Source organism: Pleurodeles waltl, chromosome 9, assembly GCF_031143425.1.
Source record: "Pleurodeles waltl isolate 20211129_DDA chromosome 9, aPleWal1.hap1.20221129, whole genome shotgun sequence".
Classification (NCBI taxonomy): Eukaryota; Metazoa; Chordata; class Amphibia; order Caudata; family Salamandridae; genus Pleurodeles; species Pleurodeles waltl.
This window is the reverse complement of record NC_090448.1, coordinates 440262267-440278950: the sequence shown is the minus strand read 5'-3', so window position 1 is coordinate 440278950 and position 16684 is coordinate 440262267. Positions and strand designations below refer to the sequence as shown.

The window sequence follows — 16684 nt, the reverse complement described above, 5'->3', positions numbered from 1 at the left end:
TCCGCTGCCCATGGGAATCCGCCATGGCGGCGCATGGGGATTCTAGCACCCCATACCGCCATCCAGTTCCTGGCGGTTCACCCGCCAGGAACAGGATGGCGGTATGGGGTGTCGTGGGGCCCCTGGGGGCCCCTGCAGTGCCCATGCCAGTGGCATGGGCACTGCAGGGGCCCCCGTAAGAGGGCCCCACAAAGAATTTCAGTGTCTGCTTTGCAGACACTGAAATTCGCGACGGGTGCAACTGCACCCGTCGCACCTTCCCACTCCGCCGGCTCCATTCTGAGCCGGCTTCCTCGTGGGAAGGGTGTTTCCCGCTGGGCTGGCGGGCGGCCTTTTGGCGGTCGCCCCCCAGCCCAGTGGGAAACCCAGAATGACCGCCGCGGTCTTTTGACCGCGGTACGGTACGGTCTTCTGGCGGTTCCCGCTTGGCGGGCGGCTCCCGCCGCCCGCCAAGCTTAGAATCAGGGCCATAATGTATTCTGTCAGGAATCTATCAGAAGACAGTGAACTTCCAAACACTCCATCTACCCCCATCTACTGCCAAGTTTATCAGTGCTTACATTATCAAACTCATACATTGTGCACAAGAGTAAGAGATAAGGCACAATATAGGAGTAGGGTTTCCTGCAGATTTTCAACAGAGCCAGAGACAGCAGACAACTTTGTGAAACCCCACAAGTGAGTAGCTTCTGATGTGATCTGAACACTACTAGCCAAAGCTTTGCCAACTAGCTTCCAGCAAGGGTTTGAATATTATGCCCTTTAATCTTGCCACCCTCAAAAGATGTGTTAAGAGGGTGATATGATCTACCCTGCAGACACTAGTGGACAGGTACAGCATTAGGAAAAGCCCTGCCTTCACAATATCTATAGAAAGTAGGTTATCAAAAATAGCACACACTGCAGTCCAAGCCCCAAGGTTGTGAGTACATTTGATTAAAGGGAGTATAGCTGATCTCTGCCGTCCATATAGAGTTGAAATTGGCCGACTAGTAGGTTTTGCATTATTTTGGGCAAATGTAGTAGAAGCACTGTGAGTAAATATTGATAGGCTCCCCACAATCTAAATTAGTATGTAATCATTCTTTGAGTGATCTATTGGTAGAGATACACATAAATGGGAGAGAAGAGTACTGGCATACAGGTAGTTTATCTGCTAAATCAATTCAAGAGGGCATCAATAAAAGTGCTACTCTTACATTAAAATGTCTTTTTCTTGAGGATGTTTCCAGTTAGATCACATTTACCTGTCCCTCTTGTTGCTTTACCTACATCTGTGATATTTGTATTTATCATTAGTAATTAACTCTTTAAGTAGCAACTTTTCCTTATTATTTCTGCATGTATAAAAAGTCAACATTTTTAACAGATATCTGCATCAAGTCAATAAGCAATTTTCTGGGCAGATAAATACATTTTCATTAACATTCAGTGTGTTCTTCACAAACTAATCACAGTGGATGATTCAGGCTAGAGATAAGGGTACATTTGTTAAGAGATTAAGGAAAGAAGGTGTTTAAACTTTATTGATAATTAGTTGTTTTTCATAGTTTTGTTTTTTATATTTCAAGGGTAGGGTTTGTTATATGTGACACCCAAAAGATATAGGCCTATTGCTATCAAGCGCAGCTAGAGGCACAGTCAACAGAAGGCATCTGAAGTAGAGTGGGTCAGACTGGTATCTACATATGAAATAATAATCACAAAGAAAGATGCACACCAGTTGTGAGAATGTTTCTGGTGGTGCATTGCTTGACTGCAATATAACTGAGTTTTCTGAGTGTTTTCATGCCTGGTTGCCACGATTTCTGTCTTGACAGGAGTCTTCCAGTGCAGTTTAAATGATCAGTACCCTCATGAGTTTTTCTCCTAGATCAAGATTTATTACAGTAGGGTTAAGCAACTTTTTAATAGTGATCATATTACCTTTTCCTCTTCTTATATTGCTTTATATGTTATAGTACTTTTAAATGTTTTTGTAGGTTAGCTTCTTGTTAATTTATTTGACTAGTTAGCATATTTACGGTATTTGTTTATAAATGAAAGTATGTTTGACCCACCCATTTAAAAAATAGTTTTTAATAAATACATTTTAATTCAACAACACTCCTACCTTTTTCTAAAATTTAAATAACGCCTATTACACTAAAGTAACAATAATATATCTCATCCACATAGTTTAACAGCTCATCAGTCAATGATTGTAAGATTGGAGTTAGAAAAGTAATTTTCAATTCATTTAATTGTATGAACTTACTGACATATTCTAGGACTGAAGTTGGGACAGTTAATTTCATTGATCCAATGTATGCACTTTCACCACATTTAGTGATGCTGAGTTTAAAATAGTTAATCGCACCCCCAATTTGTATTCACTTTCCACAATTATAGTTGGATTGGCAGCAGAATAGTAAATCTTACCACCTTTATTTATAGACTTAGAATAGTAAGTTAGTAGATATTTTTATCTTTCACAGCATCTGAATTACATGGTAGATTATGGTATTTGACACACTTACCACCTTACCCTGTGATCAAGTAGCAGGAAAAGAGAAACAGTCTGAAAGGATCAAATCTGTTCACGAACATCTGGCATCTCATGGACAGGGCCATGTCTCAGGGTGGAGAGCCGAGGCAGATCAACATCCTCATACTGTCTGTTTATATCTGTACAACATGAACACTGTACAGGGCCTTTACATGCCACAGCATGGCCTGTTCCTATCACCCCATTTTTTTTACAAAAACCATGAAGATACGCAATCTTTAGATTGCAGTGCTATCCCTGAACTGCAAGCTCAAGCATTTAGGAGAAACAGAGGTGGCACCAGCGAATTTTCTGTTGGGGTTGTAATGATGGTATTTTGATGAGACAAAAGGGGATTCTTGTTTTTATAATGTGATGTGGACAATTAGCATTACTTGAATTGTATTTGTTTGACAATGAGTGGAGAGATGCGCGATTTGAAGCAATGTGGTGGTTCCTGTTGAGAGGCAGCAGAAAGTGATCCCAAGAGTGAACTCTTTGGAGCCTATGGAGGAGGAATTAAGAGAGACTGATATAAACAGAATTACCATATTCAAGACTGGATAAAATAAGAGCTTTTATAAAAGTCACCTCCCATGCCAATGGAAGATTCATTTTGAGGGAGTAGAGATGATAGAAACAGGTAATGATAATAAAATTACATTGTAGATTTTTGGTTGAGGTCCACGGTGAATCCCAAGGTTTTTGACTAAGGCAAAAGGTAATATTCAAACATCAGTAGTTGATCTCCAGCTGAATGATGGCCACTGTTGATGGATGGAGTGTTGATTAGGACCCTATCTTTACCTTTGCATTTAGAGGTTGATAGACGTTAGAGGTGAGGTTGGGCATTTTGTCTAGTCATACCAAAATATGGAAGTGATTAGCATAAGATTACGACATACGATTTAAGCAGTAGTTCAAAAAGGCAAGGAGATAGAGATATATGTTTAAAAAGAAGTACAAAGGACTATTGCAGAGCATCACAAGTGAGAATTTGATGATTGCTTTAGAAAGTAAAAGAAAATCACTTGGCATCAGTCACAGAGTAAAGATGTAGAAAGTGAGGATCAATGCAGAAAAAGAATATTGAAAGAACGTGTTTGTTCTGAAGGGGAAAGAGAAGTCACTTGGTATCAGTTAGAGAGTAAAGAGTACATCTAAAAGAGCACTTCTCTTACCTTCAGCAACTCGAACACAAGAATGGAGAATGTGGTGCATATCAAGGTGAATTAATGCCAGCAGATGTAGCAGGGAGCCAATTCCGTTATGAATCATTTGCATGCCATCACCATGGACTAGGTTGATTACTAACACTGTGTGCATTGAAGTAGTTTTCATCAAGCCATTTGCTGTCTGTAAGCCTTCAAAAAAGCACTGATGCTGGTGTGAAACAATATATTATATAGGTTTGGTAAGGAAGATGAGGCTGAAATTGCAATAAATTGGGTAGTGTTGCTTTATAGCAGAGTGAATGAGATAAAGAGTTCTCAAACTGAGAGAAAGTATGAAGGGTGAAGGATTACCTCTTGAAGTAAACAAGAGGAAAAGGAGTTATATCAGCCCATTGGAGAAGAACACTGGCATTACTGGAATAGTGCAGATCAACAGAGATCAAAAGGGTATCACCCAAATCAACAGACGGCATTTCATAAACTTCAGATATGAGAGAATCTTAATCAGAACTGAAAACCTCATGTAGCATTGTTTTGCAATTTGTTCCATTGTTATTCTGCCTGTAGGAAATTTAAAAGATAGTTGTAGGTGAACCACTGTGATGTTCTGATGTGCAACACCCTCAAAATTACGAACAGGGAAGCAGTTCAGATACCACCTTGCACTCAGCTTCACTGCTGGAAAAAAACGCAAATCAAAATTTTAAAATCAGTTTTCCCAGTTCAGGTATAATGGATATAAAACTTTAAAGAAATCAGACAAATGCATGCTAAATTCAAAAATTTTCCTCTTTATTCTTAAACTGTTGGATCCAAGTTCAATACATGTTTTGCAGTCTGCTTCATCAGGAGCATAGTTTAAATAGAAACCTACAAAAGACAACTGGATTGCCCTTCATCAGCATTCTGTGTTGATAAACAAATCCAACCTCCCATAGAATATCCAATGCAATCCCATTTGTATCCTATTATGTTGATGGACCACTCCAAATAAAGTTCACACTGACTGCTATCTCTAGTAATGTCTCTCTCTGTTTATAAAACCGATTATTGAACATAAATAACATACGTGAGTTAAAAGAAATCATAGGACTATAGATCGAAAAACACCATATAGACACTCATGGTGAAGCCATCCATATTTTCAATGAAAAAACACGGTTATGCTTCTGACTGAAACAGGCAAAACCAATTAAGTTTGCCAATTATGATATACAATGCCTACAACACATGCCCAAGAGCATAGCGTTTGCCATGTTAAATCTTGCTTGATTATCTTTTTTCCCAGTATTTCTTTGAGTGCAGGATTTGTATTCTTCATGGTTGGCTGTCGGTGCTGGGGGGACACTGGGTCAGTCCCTGCTGTGCATGTCTCAAAGGTGTGTTTAGTTGCCATTGGCCACTGCCAGAGAATTAGGATCAAGGTCAGACCATAGGCCAGGCCTGTCCAAGCTGTCCAAGCCCAACTGACATGTACTTTGTAGGCTGTGTGCATGTAATGGGTTGGGCCCCGGACCAGACTACAGGCCAGGCACTGTTTCTGATCTTCCCTATGCACCAATAAAGGTAAGCTGGACTCAGAGCCAGATATGCAATGCACTTTATTTTCCCAACTCTTCTATTTAGAGCTGATTATCTCAATGTATGTATGTACATTGTACAGCAACATAAGTGGTGAAATTGCCCTACATTAATGAACACTTGCACCTTGTGCTATCAATCACTTGTATGGTAATGCATGCTAATACAGAAGATGCATTGCTAAGCATGAAGTGCAGAAAAAATTAAACAACACAAAGGTTAATTAAGGGATGGTGGTAACTTCAGCCATGACAATCTGTGTCCCACTCCACCTATATCCCATGGTTGCTTATTGCTGCTGTGCAAAAGACATCTTACTGCCAAGTTCAAATAATCAGTTCAAATGTCTAGGTCTTATCATGAATAAACATGTTTGACAAAACATGTTTCTTCCTTTGAAATCAAACAGTTCCTTTAGAGCTAGATTTGACTTATAAATCTACCGAGGCTCCTTTAACGTTGTTCATGAGAGGGCATCCTGGATCCTGAACTAGTGAACCCATTCATTAGAAAAAGGAATGTATATTCATGTGGTTTCATAATGTGAGTGATGGACATGGTAGATGTGGGATTAAAGGTGAACCAATAGGGTTTTGACTTAAGTGGACTAATAAAATTATCCTCAGAAGCTGGCCAATAGGACAGTAGGCAGTACAGTAGGAATGAAAGTATGATTGCTGGTGACTGATTGCTCTCTTTGATTGGCAATGCCAGAATCTTAGATCATATTAATAATTCCTGCCCAAGTATAAAAGGTACTCTTCTGAAATGTTCAAGTTGGATTTATCTCATGGATTAATTTAAAAATATACAGGAGTGGACAATTATTCTAAGATATATCACATAAAAGAATATGCAAGTGGGCACATAGTTATATAAAATGTACAACTGAGAAAGCAGGCAAATATGTATCAGGTTTAGAATAAGCTCACAAGTGCAGGGTTACTTTGTTTAGTATAAACAGATTGCTGTGTCAGTGGCCATAGTCCCATCCTGCAATGACTCAGTCACTGGCAACCCCCATCATATGTTTCCCTAATGTCCAAAAATTCCCATTGTCTGGTGAGCACAAGCTCAAAGGTGCAGGAGGTACCTGAGCATAGCATCAGAGAGGTCCCCAGTGTGAGGGCCTCACTCCAGAGTGCATGTGTAATGGCCCTGTCATCTGCTTGTGTTCTTCAGGAGATGCATTCAGACTGCAACTAGTCAGAGATTGTGGCTGCTGGCTCATGTGGGGAACAGACCCATAATGACAGTTTCCCCTTGCAAACATTTGAGGAACCTATCCTCTGATGCAGGTGATTATTCAGCCTTTGGCTATTCTGTAATTACCAGCAGAGTCAACATAGAGCATTGGTGTTTGGCACAATCTTTGTGGCCGCAGATGCAGTCCTGATCCCCCATAATGGTTTAAGCAGTGATGAGGCGGCAAAGAGACATCTTTTCCCCTCTTTCTTCTTTGGCACAGTCTGCTAATGGTGATGTAAAAGGGATCGGGTAGGTATAGGGATACTCCAGCACTTGAGTTGGCTCATGTTTCACTCCAAATCTAGTCCACACTTCTGGGGTATACCATCCACTTAGGCACAGTGGCTAGGGTCCTCTTGTCAAGGGATACATTCCATTCTCCTCTCTAAAAGGCAGGAAAGCTCCAATACAAAGTAGTCCCACAGCTTCTCCAGTAGCACCTTGCAGACTTTCCAGATGAAGTCTATTCATATTTAAGAAACTGGCTGTCAGCGACATTATCTCTTGATCTCAGCAATTCTTCTGGTACTCTGCTCAGTACCAATTATTTTGCCGGTGAGAAATCCGGACTCAGGGAGGGAAGTTACAATCCCAGTTTTATAGCCATCATGTTCCAGGCAGAAGATATTAATTCTAGTATCATGCCCCAAGCAGTTCCCTCTCTTAGCGTACCTCCTCTACAAAGCAGATATACTATTTACTTCAGGTGACAGTCTCCACAGGAGGTAGCGATGAGGGGTGTCAGGTGTCTCAAAGTTGAGCACCCAAAACATAAGCACATTTAGACTTGAAGACCTTGCACCTAGCATCCATAAAGCTTTGGGAGTAGCCCTTATGGGAGAGACAATGGAGCAGGCCCTGTGTGAATTATACCCTCTGCACTACAAAGGAGACAGCGTTTTCACCTCCCCACACCTCCATCAAGCCAAATATGTGTTCAGAAAGTGCAATAAGCAAGCCTCTGCTAAACAAACATCAGTGCAGCATAAGAGCAACTACACTGTCTCCATCCTTCCACTCCTTACTATCTGATATTAAACGCAAAGCTCATGAATGCACCAGTTGTCCCTTAGCCTTCATCTTGCATCTGTGCATGTTTTTCCAGGGGTGATTCAAGCTGTATAGCAGCTGCCTCACAGTCAGATACTTGTATTCAATATGAAATTGCACTACCGGTCACCGTATATACTCAAAGACCACCACTCACTGATGGAGGTCATGGCACATCAAGGTAGCTGAAATTTACCCACGTGTGGCCGGTAGGAATCTCAATGCTTAAGGACAATAAAAAGGTCTGTACTTTTCTGCAGATCAGAAAAAATGTAAGCTGCTGCCACTATCCCATGTTTATGATCCCGGCTACAGACAATAGCCCCATGTCCTAGGAAAGCAGAATTAGTGTGCCTCTTCAGAACTGCTCAAGGACTCTGAATCTTTTACACAGCCTCGGCTGCAGCTACATCAGCGGTGGCTGCCACGAATCTCAAGTGGAGTGGGGGCATGGGGGAGACTAAAAAAATATTATTCAGAAAAGAAAGAATTACCTTCATGGACACCAATGGCTGCCTTACGTTTCTCTTCTAATATGGTGTCCCAGCATTAAGTGGGACACCAGTAAAGACTCCCCAGCAATACGGGCACTGCTCTCATGCTAAACATAGCATGAGAGCAGCCCCAGGATTGCTCTGAGCTGCTTGGCCTGCAGCTCAGTAACTGCATGGGATTCTGTGCAATTTCTCCAGCCCGACTGGGTACACAGCCAGTTTGGAGAAAACTAAGTACCCATGTGTATTTTTCTTATTTCAGACACTAACACAAAAACCCTGGGTTTGGTTTCAGTATTAATGGCCTTGGCACACTGAGCTTTCTTCCTGCAGTTCTTGGCCATTGATCATTTTTCCTGACCGTTTCCACCAAGTCTCTCAGGCAGAAAAGCATGTGTTGGAACATCCACCCTAAACAGGACAAGGTTTCTGGCTCATTTATTCAGTATACTTGTGAGGATGGGCCAAGGTTTCCGTTGGCGGATCCAGCTAAGGCTCAATCTTCTGAAACCCAGTGATATCCCCTAAATGAGGGAGAGCTGCACGTTTGGCAAAGCGTTAGCACCCATTTGTGCCTCTGAATACTCCTTTGACAATTTACCTATTCCAAGAGGAACACTAGCATGCACAATTAAGTCCTTTATTATAAGTTGCCCAAATGGCAACCCTGGCAACTACACATTTTCTGGTCTCTCTGGAACTGAAACTATTGGCTCCAAAGTATTACTGATTGCAATTCACACCTGATAATACCACAGGCACATAGTGACAACTGCTGCGGGTCCAAAGCACACCATGGCCCCTGCCCTCCACCTCTATCACCATGGGGTAGCAGCCAACACTTTCCCAGAGAGTTCATAGCCCCTCAGTGACCCAAAAGCCTTCCCTGACCTTCTCAATAACTATACTACCCCCACCCCTCTGTATTTACTATCTGCTTGTAATCCACCAATTAATATCCTTCACAATAACGTAGCAATTTTCTGTACCCTATTTTGGGCTGGTATTATGATTCTCTGCACTGTGTCAATACTATTTAGTTCCAAGTGTATGTCCTCTGCAGCTAAAATGGTATTGGTGAAATTGGTTTCAACCAATTGGTCTGTTTACCTTTCCTCATAAAGCCAATGTAGATATCACATAAATTGCACAAGTAGCAAAGAAGCTAAATGTCTCATGTAGACCACAGTGGGTAGTTACACCACCCATGCATATCAAAAAATGAATAGCTGCCAGAAGCATCACTGTGCTTTGGTTGAGTTTCAGTTTGAAAGTATTGGAGCGGCAAATGGAAGAGAAAATGCCTTTGCCAAGCAGGCAGACATATTTTAAATATTAATAAATGTGCCTTTTAAGCCCACAAGGAAAAGTTCCTAGTACATTAAAAGTCATGTTTTAAATAGGTGCCTTCACCGTAACTGAAGGACAAAAAGCTGTTTTCACTCTGCAAGACTGCGCTACATTTTAGAAGAATGGGCAGGTGTAATTAAGATTGCTATTTCACACCCCCTTCTGGAAAAATGTTAGGGAATCATATAAAATATAAAATGTACTTTCTCCTTAGTTTTTAACCCATCGGATGCCTAGGGCGAGCTGGTCTCATCCTCGAGACCAGCTCACTCTGCACCCGGCCCAAGGGGGGAGCGCGTGGGCCGCTCACCTACACTCCCCGTCAAGGATAGAAGGGAATCGCTTACCCTTCCACCCCCACCCCCCAGGTGATGCCTGATGACGTCTGATAACATCAGAGTGCAATCACTCGCTGCCCTCATCAGAGCTCGCCTCCCAGGCAACTGGAAGAGAAATGGAAAGCATTTCTCGTTGGATCGGTGGGTGAAGGCAGGCTGAGGCATGAAAGGAAAGGAAAGGCCTTTCCTTGCATGTCTCTGAGCATTTCTGCAGCCCGATCGTGAAGCGACGGGGCTGCAGAAAGGCCCACTTGAAACCTTACATATAAGGGGAGCGACCCTTTGAGCAAGGGTAGCTCCCCGGGGGGGGATATTTTTAGGCTTTTCTACCCTCCCTCGGGGCAGATCGGCCTATGATAATTAGGCCAATCTGCCCCCCCCCCCCAGGGGACAGAAACCTCTAGATGCCAGGGATTATTTACTTTTATTTTATTTATTTTTTACAGGAGGGGAGCGACTCCTTAGGAAAGGGTAACTCCCCTGGGGGGCAAATTATTTCTAGGCCATTTCTGCCCCCCTTGGGGGCAGATCAGCCTATTTTTATTAGCCCAATCTGCCCCCAAAGGGAGCAGAAACCACTAGACACCAGGGGATTTTTTTTTCAGGTCAGTTACAGGCAAGGGGAGCGACCCTCTAGGGCAATTTTATTATAGGCCATTTCTGCCCCTCTTGGGGAAAGATCGGCCTATTTTTCTTAGACTAATCTGCCCCCAAGGGGGGCAAGAAACCACTAGACACCAGGGATTTTTTGGCACAAATTTCACGCATGAGGAGTGACCCCTTAGGCAAGGGACGATCCCCTGGGGGCAAATTTATTTTAGGCCATTTCTGGCCCCCTTGGGGGCAGATCAGCCCATTTTAATTAGGCCTATCTGCCCCCAAGGGGTGCAGAAAACACTGGGCATCAAGGATATTTTTTTACAGATGGGGAGCAACCCCTTAGGCAAGGGTCGCTCCCCTGGGGGGCAAATTTATTTTGGGCCATTTCTGCCCCACTTGGGGGCAGATACCACTTAGGCACCAGGGATTGGTGTGTGTGGCTGTTGTTTGGGGGGGGCAGCCCCTTGGGCAAGGGTCAAGGGGGCACATTACTGTTGGCCATTTCTGCCCCCTTGGGAGCAGACTGGCCTATTTTTGGAAGGCCCATCTGCCCCTAAGGGGGGCAGAAAGCCCAGCAGAGACCAGGGAAGATTGGTTTTCAAAAAAAGAGGGTGGGGGGTTGGACATACCCCCGCCCCAAATAAATGGGGCCAAAGTTGTTCTGTCCACCGGTGGGCAGATGGGGCAATTAACCCCGATCCATTACCCGGGGGCAGAAAGCCTACTAGAAGCCAGGGAATTAAAAATAAAATGGTGGGGTGGTGGCTACCAACCAGTATGGACATGGTTATGCCCCACCCCAACTAAAGGGGGTAACAGTCATTTCAGTTTTCATGAAACACCCAAAAACGCAACATGTGCACATCACAGTTTTACATTGACAACTGACGTGTTTTTTGCAAAGTGCCTAGCTGTGGATTTTGGTGTCTAGCTCAGCTGGCACCTAGGAAAACCTACCAAACCTGTGCATTTTATAAAACTAGACACCTAGGGAAACCCAGGATGGGGTAACTTGTGGCACTCTCACCAGGTTCTGCTACCCAGAATCCTTTGCAAACCTCAAAATTTGACAAAAAAACACTTTTTCCTCACATTTCGGTGATGGAAAGTTCTGGAATCTGAGGGGAGCCACAAACTTCCTTCCCCCCAGCATTCTCCCAAGTCTCCCGATAAAAATGGTACCTCACTTGTGTGGGTAGGCCTATTACCCACTAGAGGAAATGCTCAAAACACAAGTGGATGATCTCCCATTTGTCTGTGCTAGGGATACAAAAAGCAGAAGGACATTGGACTCAATTGAGGTCCAGCTGACAACAGGGAACTAGTCCCTGCTGGGGCCGAGACTGGGAGAATCCTGGTGCCTAGAACCCTGACCTTAGGATCTGGGAGCTCTGGGATGACCAGGGAGAACTTTCACCAGAAGATGGAGAAAATCTGGGCTTAGAAATGTTTAAGGCTTTGGAGGACTTGACCCCATGTGAAGCTTTTTGCCACACTATAAAGGTGTTCAGCTGGATATCGTGGTGAAGATATCCTGCCTTGTCCTGCTGAAGTATTTTGAGATTCGAAAAAGTAACTATGTCCACAGTGGCATGTCCATCCCATTGAGGAAGGAAACTCTGCAGATATGAAATCCCACTTTGTCCTGCCTGTAGCTTTTGGGGCTAAAACCAATGGCTTCAGAAGAAGTACAAGAGCGACGTATTTGAGATCCTCGCCAGCTCCTCCTTTGGACATTGTAGCTAAAGAATTTTGACTTTCATTGCAGAGACTAGCTGCCATATTTATTTTTGGGTGGATGGGGTGAACTCTGTCAGGGCACTGGAGTGAGTCCCCGCCCAACAAATTCCGAAATGACCACTAAGCCAGTGGTCATTTCTAAAGCATTGTCAGAAACCGCTGTCACATAGGTAACTGTCAATGCTTTTTTAAGTTTGAGGTACGGCTTGGTCAACATGAACTGAGATTTTATTCTTGAAAATAAAAAAAATGCCCCCTCACCATCAGACTTACATCACATGGCAGGGGGAAATGTTTAGTTTTATATTGCCCATACCACCAAGCTTTTCTGGGTGTGACAGGTAGTTAAAAATGCCCATATGTCTGCCCATCTAAATTAAATGGGCTCATATATACCTAAATCTCTGAAGGCTCTTACTCCTTTGGGCAATCAGAAAAGTTTGGAAACAGCAGAGACAGTGTAGTCTCTGCCATGGCCAAACTATCTGTCCGCATTTAAATTGGATGAGTGGACCATCATCTTGGCGGTAAGGATACTCTGTCACCATAGTGATGGAGTATCCTTACTGCCAAGATATAAATCAGACCCTAAGCCCTATGGTAAAACTTTGACCGGGATGACGTGCTTGGTGTATGTATATTCCACTCCATTCATGGTTAGCATGAACTTATATATAGGTCCCAATCAACTGTGATCGGCTACCTCTAATTGACACTTTAAGTTCTCTGGTTCTTTTTTGTCAAGGAAGCTTTAATAATCATATTTCACGCTTCTCTTATTTGATTTTAATACTTTTGGTATATTTTTCCTTATTCGTTTTTATTCTATATTTCTTAATTGGTGTGGGCATTTTATTGAGTTGTTTTCTTGACTTTAAAATCGTTGGTCCTGCTTGAACATAGCACACATTTGTCACAGGATTGTCAGCTGCTTGTGTGATTGCTACGAGGGTTTGAGCAGTTTCTCTTAAACATGTGTTAATAATACCTAACCAAAATGTGCTATTCAGTTTGTAAGTGTTCCTAATTCACAAATGAATCTCCTACTTTATGAAAATAACAATCTGTGTGAAGTATGATTGTAAGACAGATTTTGGAGGTCCATTGATTCTGAAATACCCAAGACTCTGAGCCATAGAGGTGATGTGTGAGGGCAGGTACGACAGGGTGTGTGAATATTGACAGACATAACACAAACTGAATATAAGCATCAATCTGTTTAGGCAGCCATTATATGTGCCCTAAAAAGTTCTCACCGATCTCAAACTGTCCCTGTAATACATACCTCTAAAACTGGAACACTCCAAACGTATCAGCAAATAAATATATCCTTACTTACTCCATTGTGGCCTAATTTGAGTTTTATAAACTCTAACATGCAGGAACAAAAAGATCTGAAAGGCTGTATCAGGCATCATAAAAAATAATGGGCACAAATAAATTCATGTTAGACTATAAACACATCTGGTAAATATGTTGTTGCTGAATTCTACAAAATCGTATCGCATAAAACTTATATGAATGCCAAGCCATGAAACTTCATATTTTGCAAAGCATGATACTAAAAACTTTAAAATATCGCTGAAATAACATATTTGAGTAGTGTGCAGCAGCTACAGTTTGACTTCACGATCTCTGTCCTACCTCATCCATTTAAAACCTCCAGTGCTGGACTGATAAGCCATTATCCTATTCAAGATGGTGTGACTGCAACTGCACCCCATATTCCCTTCAAACAACTTTAATTTCCATGCCATACTCTGTCCGTCGTCTCCCCAGAATGAATGAAATCTTCCTGTCTGGATTTCCCTTCACATCCCTTGAGCATAATGACATCTTTTTGATTTGCTATAATCCCGGACTACTTATGGCCAAAGAAATCTGCCCCTGCTATTTTCAATCAATTCCACCTTCCTGACACTGTGGAATATATACAGTTCCAACTTCAGCTCTTCTGAAACCATCACTCTATGATCCTCTTGATGATGTCTGCCTACATCCCTTGCACAGCTGTCTTCCCTGCACTCCATGAACACGTGACTTCCACGTATAACAAACACACATAGTATCTATATAATATATGCTCATCTACCTTCCTGTGCCTGTCTTCTATGTACACCAAGCGCGTTTGCTTCCTTTTGCCCCTCCCACCGCCGCCTTCACTGTACTGAGGGGACACCTGCCTTCCTCCTACCTAATCAAGCCCACTCACTCCCCCTTCCCGGTACTTACTCGTCGTGCCCTTTACAGAGGAAGAACAGCGTCCTCCATGCCTGCACCGCGGCCGCCAGCAGCGCCAGACCCCCGGCCAAGATGCTGAACCTGCAGGCCGACTCGGGCCCCCATTCGTCCACGGTGAAGCGCTGCCTTTCGGCCGTCAGGTTGGCGTTCAGCCACATGCCCTCGGTGAAGAGCAGGCAGCGGCCCTGGAAGTCGGCGCTGTTCTCGGACAGCGGCACCACCGCTATGAAGCCAAAGAGAAAGGCCAAAAAGTAGGAGATGCATTGGGCGAAGAGGAAGTTGTTGAGAGCCATGATGCCGGCTGCAGCGGCGGCGCCAGAGGAAGCTGCGGGGGGCGAGGGGACCCAGCAGCCGGCGAGGGAGGCTGGAGGCTGCGCACTGGAAACTCAATGCAAAACCAGCAGACGGAGGTTGTGGGATTCTGCAGTGCAAGTGGATCAGGTCTGCGCCACTGACATGCAAAGAAAGAGAGAATGAAGTAGCATCTGCAACAAAACATGTAAACTCGGGGCTGAGAGATAACCTACACTGATATATTTTAAAAACAAATATCTTAAGCGTAGAGGACTGAGAAAATATGTTCATAAATTACAGTTATCAGAAGGATGGCACACACCAGAATGATAATTAATGAATGTTTTGAGAGAGACAGAAAATATGTTCATAACTTACAGTTATCAGAAGGATGGGACACGCCAGAATGATAATTAATTAATGTTTTGAGAGAGACAATCTTCAGCTGTATCATACACGTTTCTGGGACATGCAACAGCATGTTCAATAGCCCGCTATTTAAACCATGGAATGTAACGTTCAATTCTAGAAGGGGGAAAGGTATGCAAAAAGAATATGGCGGCTTCAGCATCGATAGTATCTGCACACATTATATTGCAATATAACCCGTCATATTCACGATCCGCTCCATTTAAACCAAGGGCAAAGCTTCAGGGGCGAAGGTACCAATGATGCAGCAGGTGCAGAGGCCCACTGAAACCCTAACCGCCCAGCAATAATCGGGCCCATTTGCCTGTCTTGTACCTAGGTCCATTGCACCCTTGATACGCCACTGATTCAAACCCAAGATGTATTATTTTGTTATAATGTATATGTCAATATACAAATACATTTAACTGCAGTGTGAGACGAATGCAATTAGGCGATATGCTCTTTTCGTGACAGAAGACAAGTTCAGGACGTTGGACAGCTCCGCTAGACTGTATGTGCAGAGCGTGCAAGTTTGGCAAGGCACATGCTCTAATTCTGAATTAGTTAGGCATATGCACCCAAAACAACACATAGAGTCATCCATCCCCACACTTACACACATAAACATCAAACGCGCACCCAACAGTAACATACACACATACACAAATAAAAACACATAAAAGTATCCATGAAGGGCCGCTCCCAATCAAAGTATTGGCACTGACTGTAATCGACCACCATAAGACACTATCGGTAGGGCCCCACTATGCAATCTCCTTAAGAAATGTAACCAAACGGGAAATATATTGATGGCTCGATTAGGCATTTTAGATGGTTGTGACCCCGCTAAGCTCTGTGAACATGGCCCTATTAGGCTGAGTATGTAATATCACCCACTATCAGTAGGGTAGATATGGCTTTACTGGAGAATAAAGGTAATACTTCTTCAAGTAGTATAGCTATGGTCTGTTGATTGCTGCACCCCACCTTTCAGTCACACATCATAAATAGAGGCTGGTTCATTGGAAGGAGAATCACAAAAACAACATTCTTACAATCATATGTAAATAGTCAATGAATAAAACGCGGTTATGTCACTCCATAGAGGTTGGCCAGAGTTGCGGAACCAGATCCGTTCACTCACATACTTTAGCTGTACATGTCTGAGCTGATGAGTCTAGGCAAAGGCAACAATCTGTGCTCCAGAACCTCTGCTGGACCATTCAAGACTGACAGACTCCTGAAGGATCACCCCTCTATCACAGTCAAGAATCCTGGTTTTAGATTGTCAGTTTGAAAATGTCACTTTTAGAAAGTAGAGATTTCTTGCTTAAACCATTCCGTGACTCTACCTGTTTGTGGATTCCCTGTCTGGGTAGTTTGACAGTTGGGCTGTTTGTGCATCTCCTCTAGACAGTGGCTGGGATGTAGCCTGCATATCCTGATGAGCCAGCTGTGCTAGACTGGACGGAGGAGTGGTCACTCACACCTCACACTCACACCTGAAAGGGCTATGCCTGGCCTCACGCAATACAGTCTCCAACCCCCTGGGGTGTGTCTGGGGCCCAGCCTGGGCAAGGCAGGATCTTGTGAACAACAGAAACTTTCCCTCAAAGTTTCCCTACTTCAAAGGCA

General features: G+C 43.3%; 1 protein-coding gene across 1 annotated transcript in view; it reads right to left on the bottom strand.

The window, feature by feature from the left end:
• Positions 1-14714, bottom strand: part of TMEM179 (transmembrane protein 179) — an 84543-nt gene extending 69829 nt beyond the window's left edge. Inside the window, exon 1 of the mRNA XM_069207254.1 lies at positions 14336-14714. Coding sequence (XP_069063355.1) covers positions 14336-14637 — 302 coding nt within the window. The 5' untranslated portion in view covers positions 14638-14714. The remainder of the gene's footprint in view (positions 1-14335) is intronic.
• Between the last annotated feature and the right edge of the window lie 1970 nt (positions 14715-16684).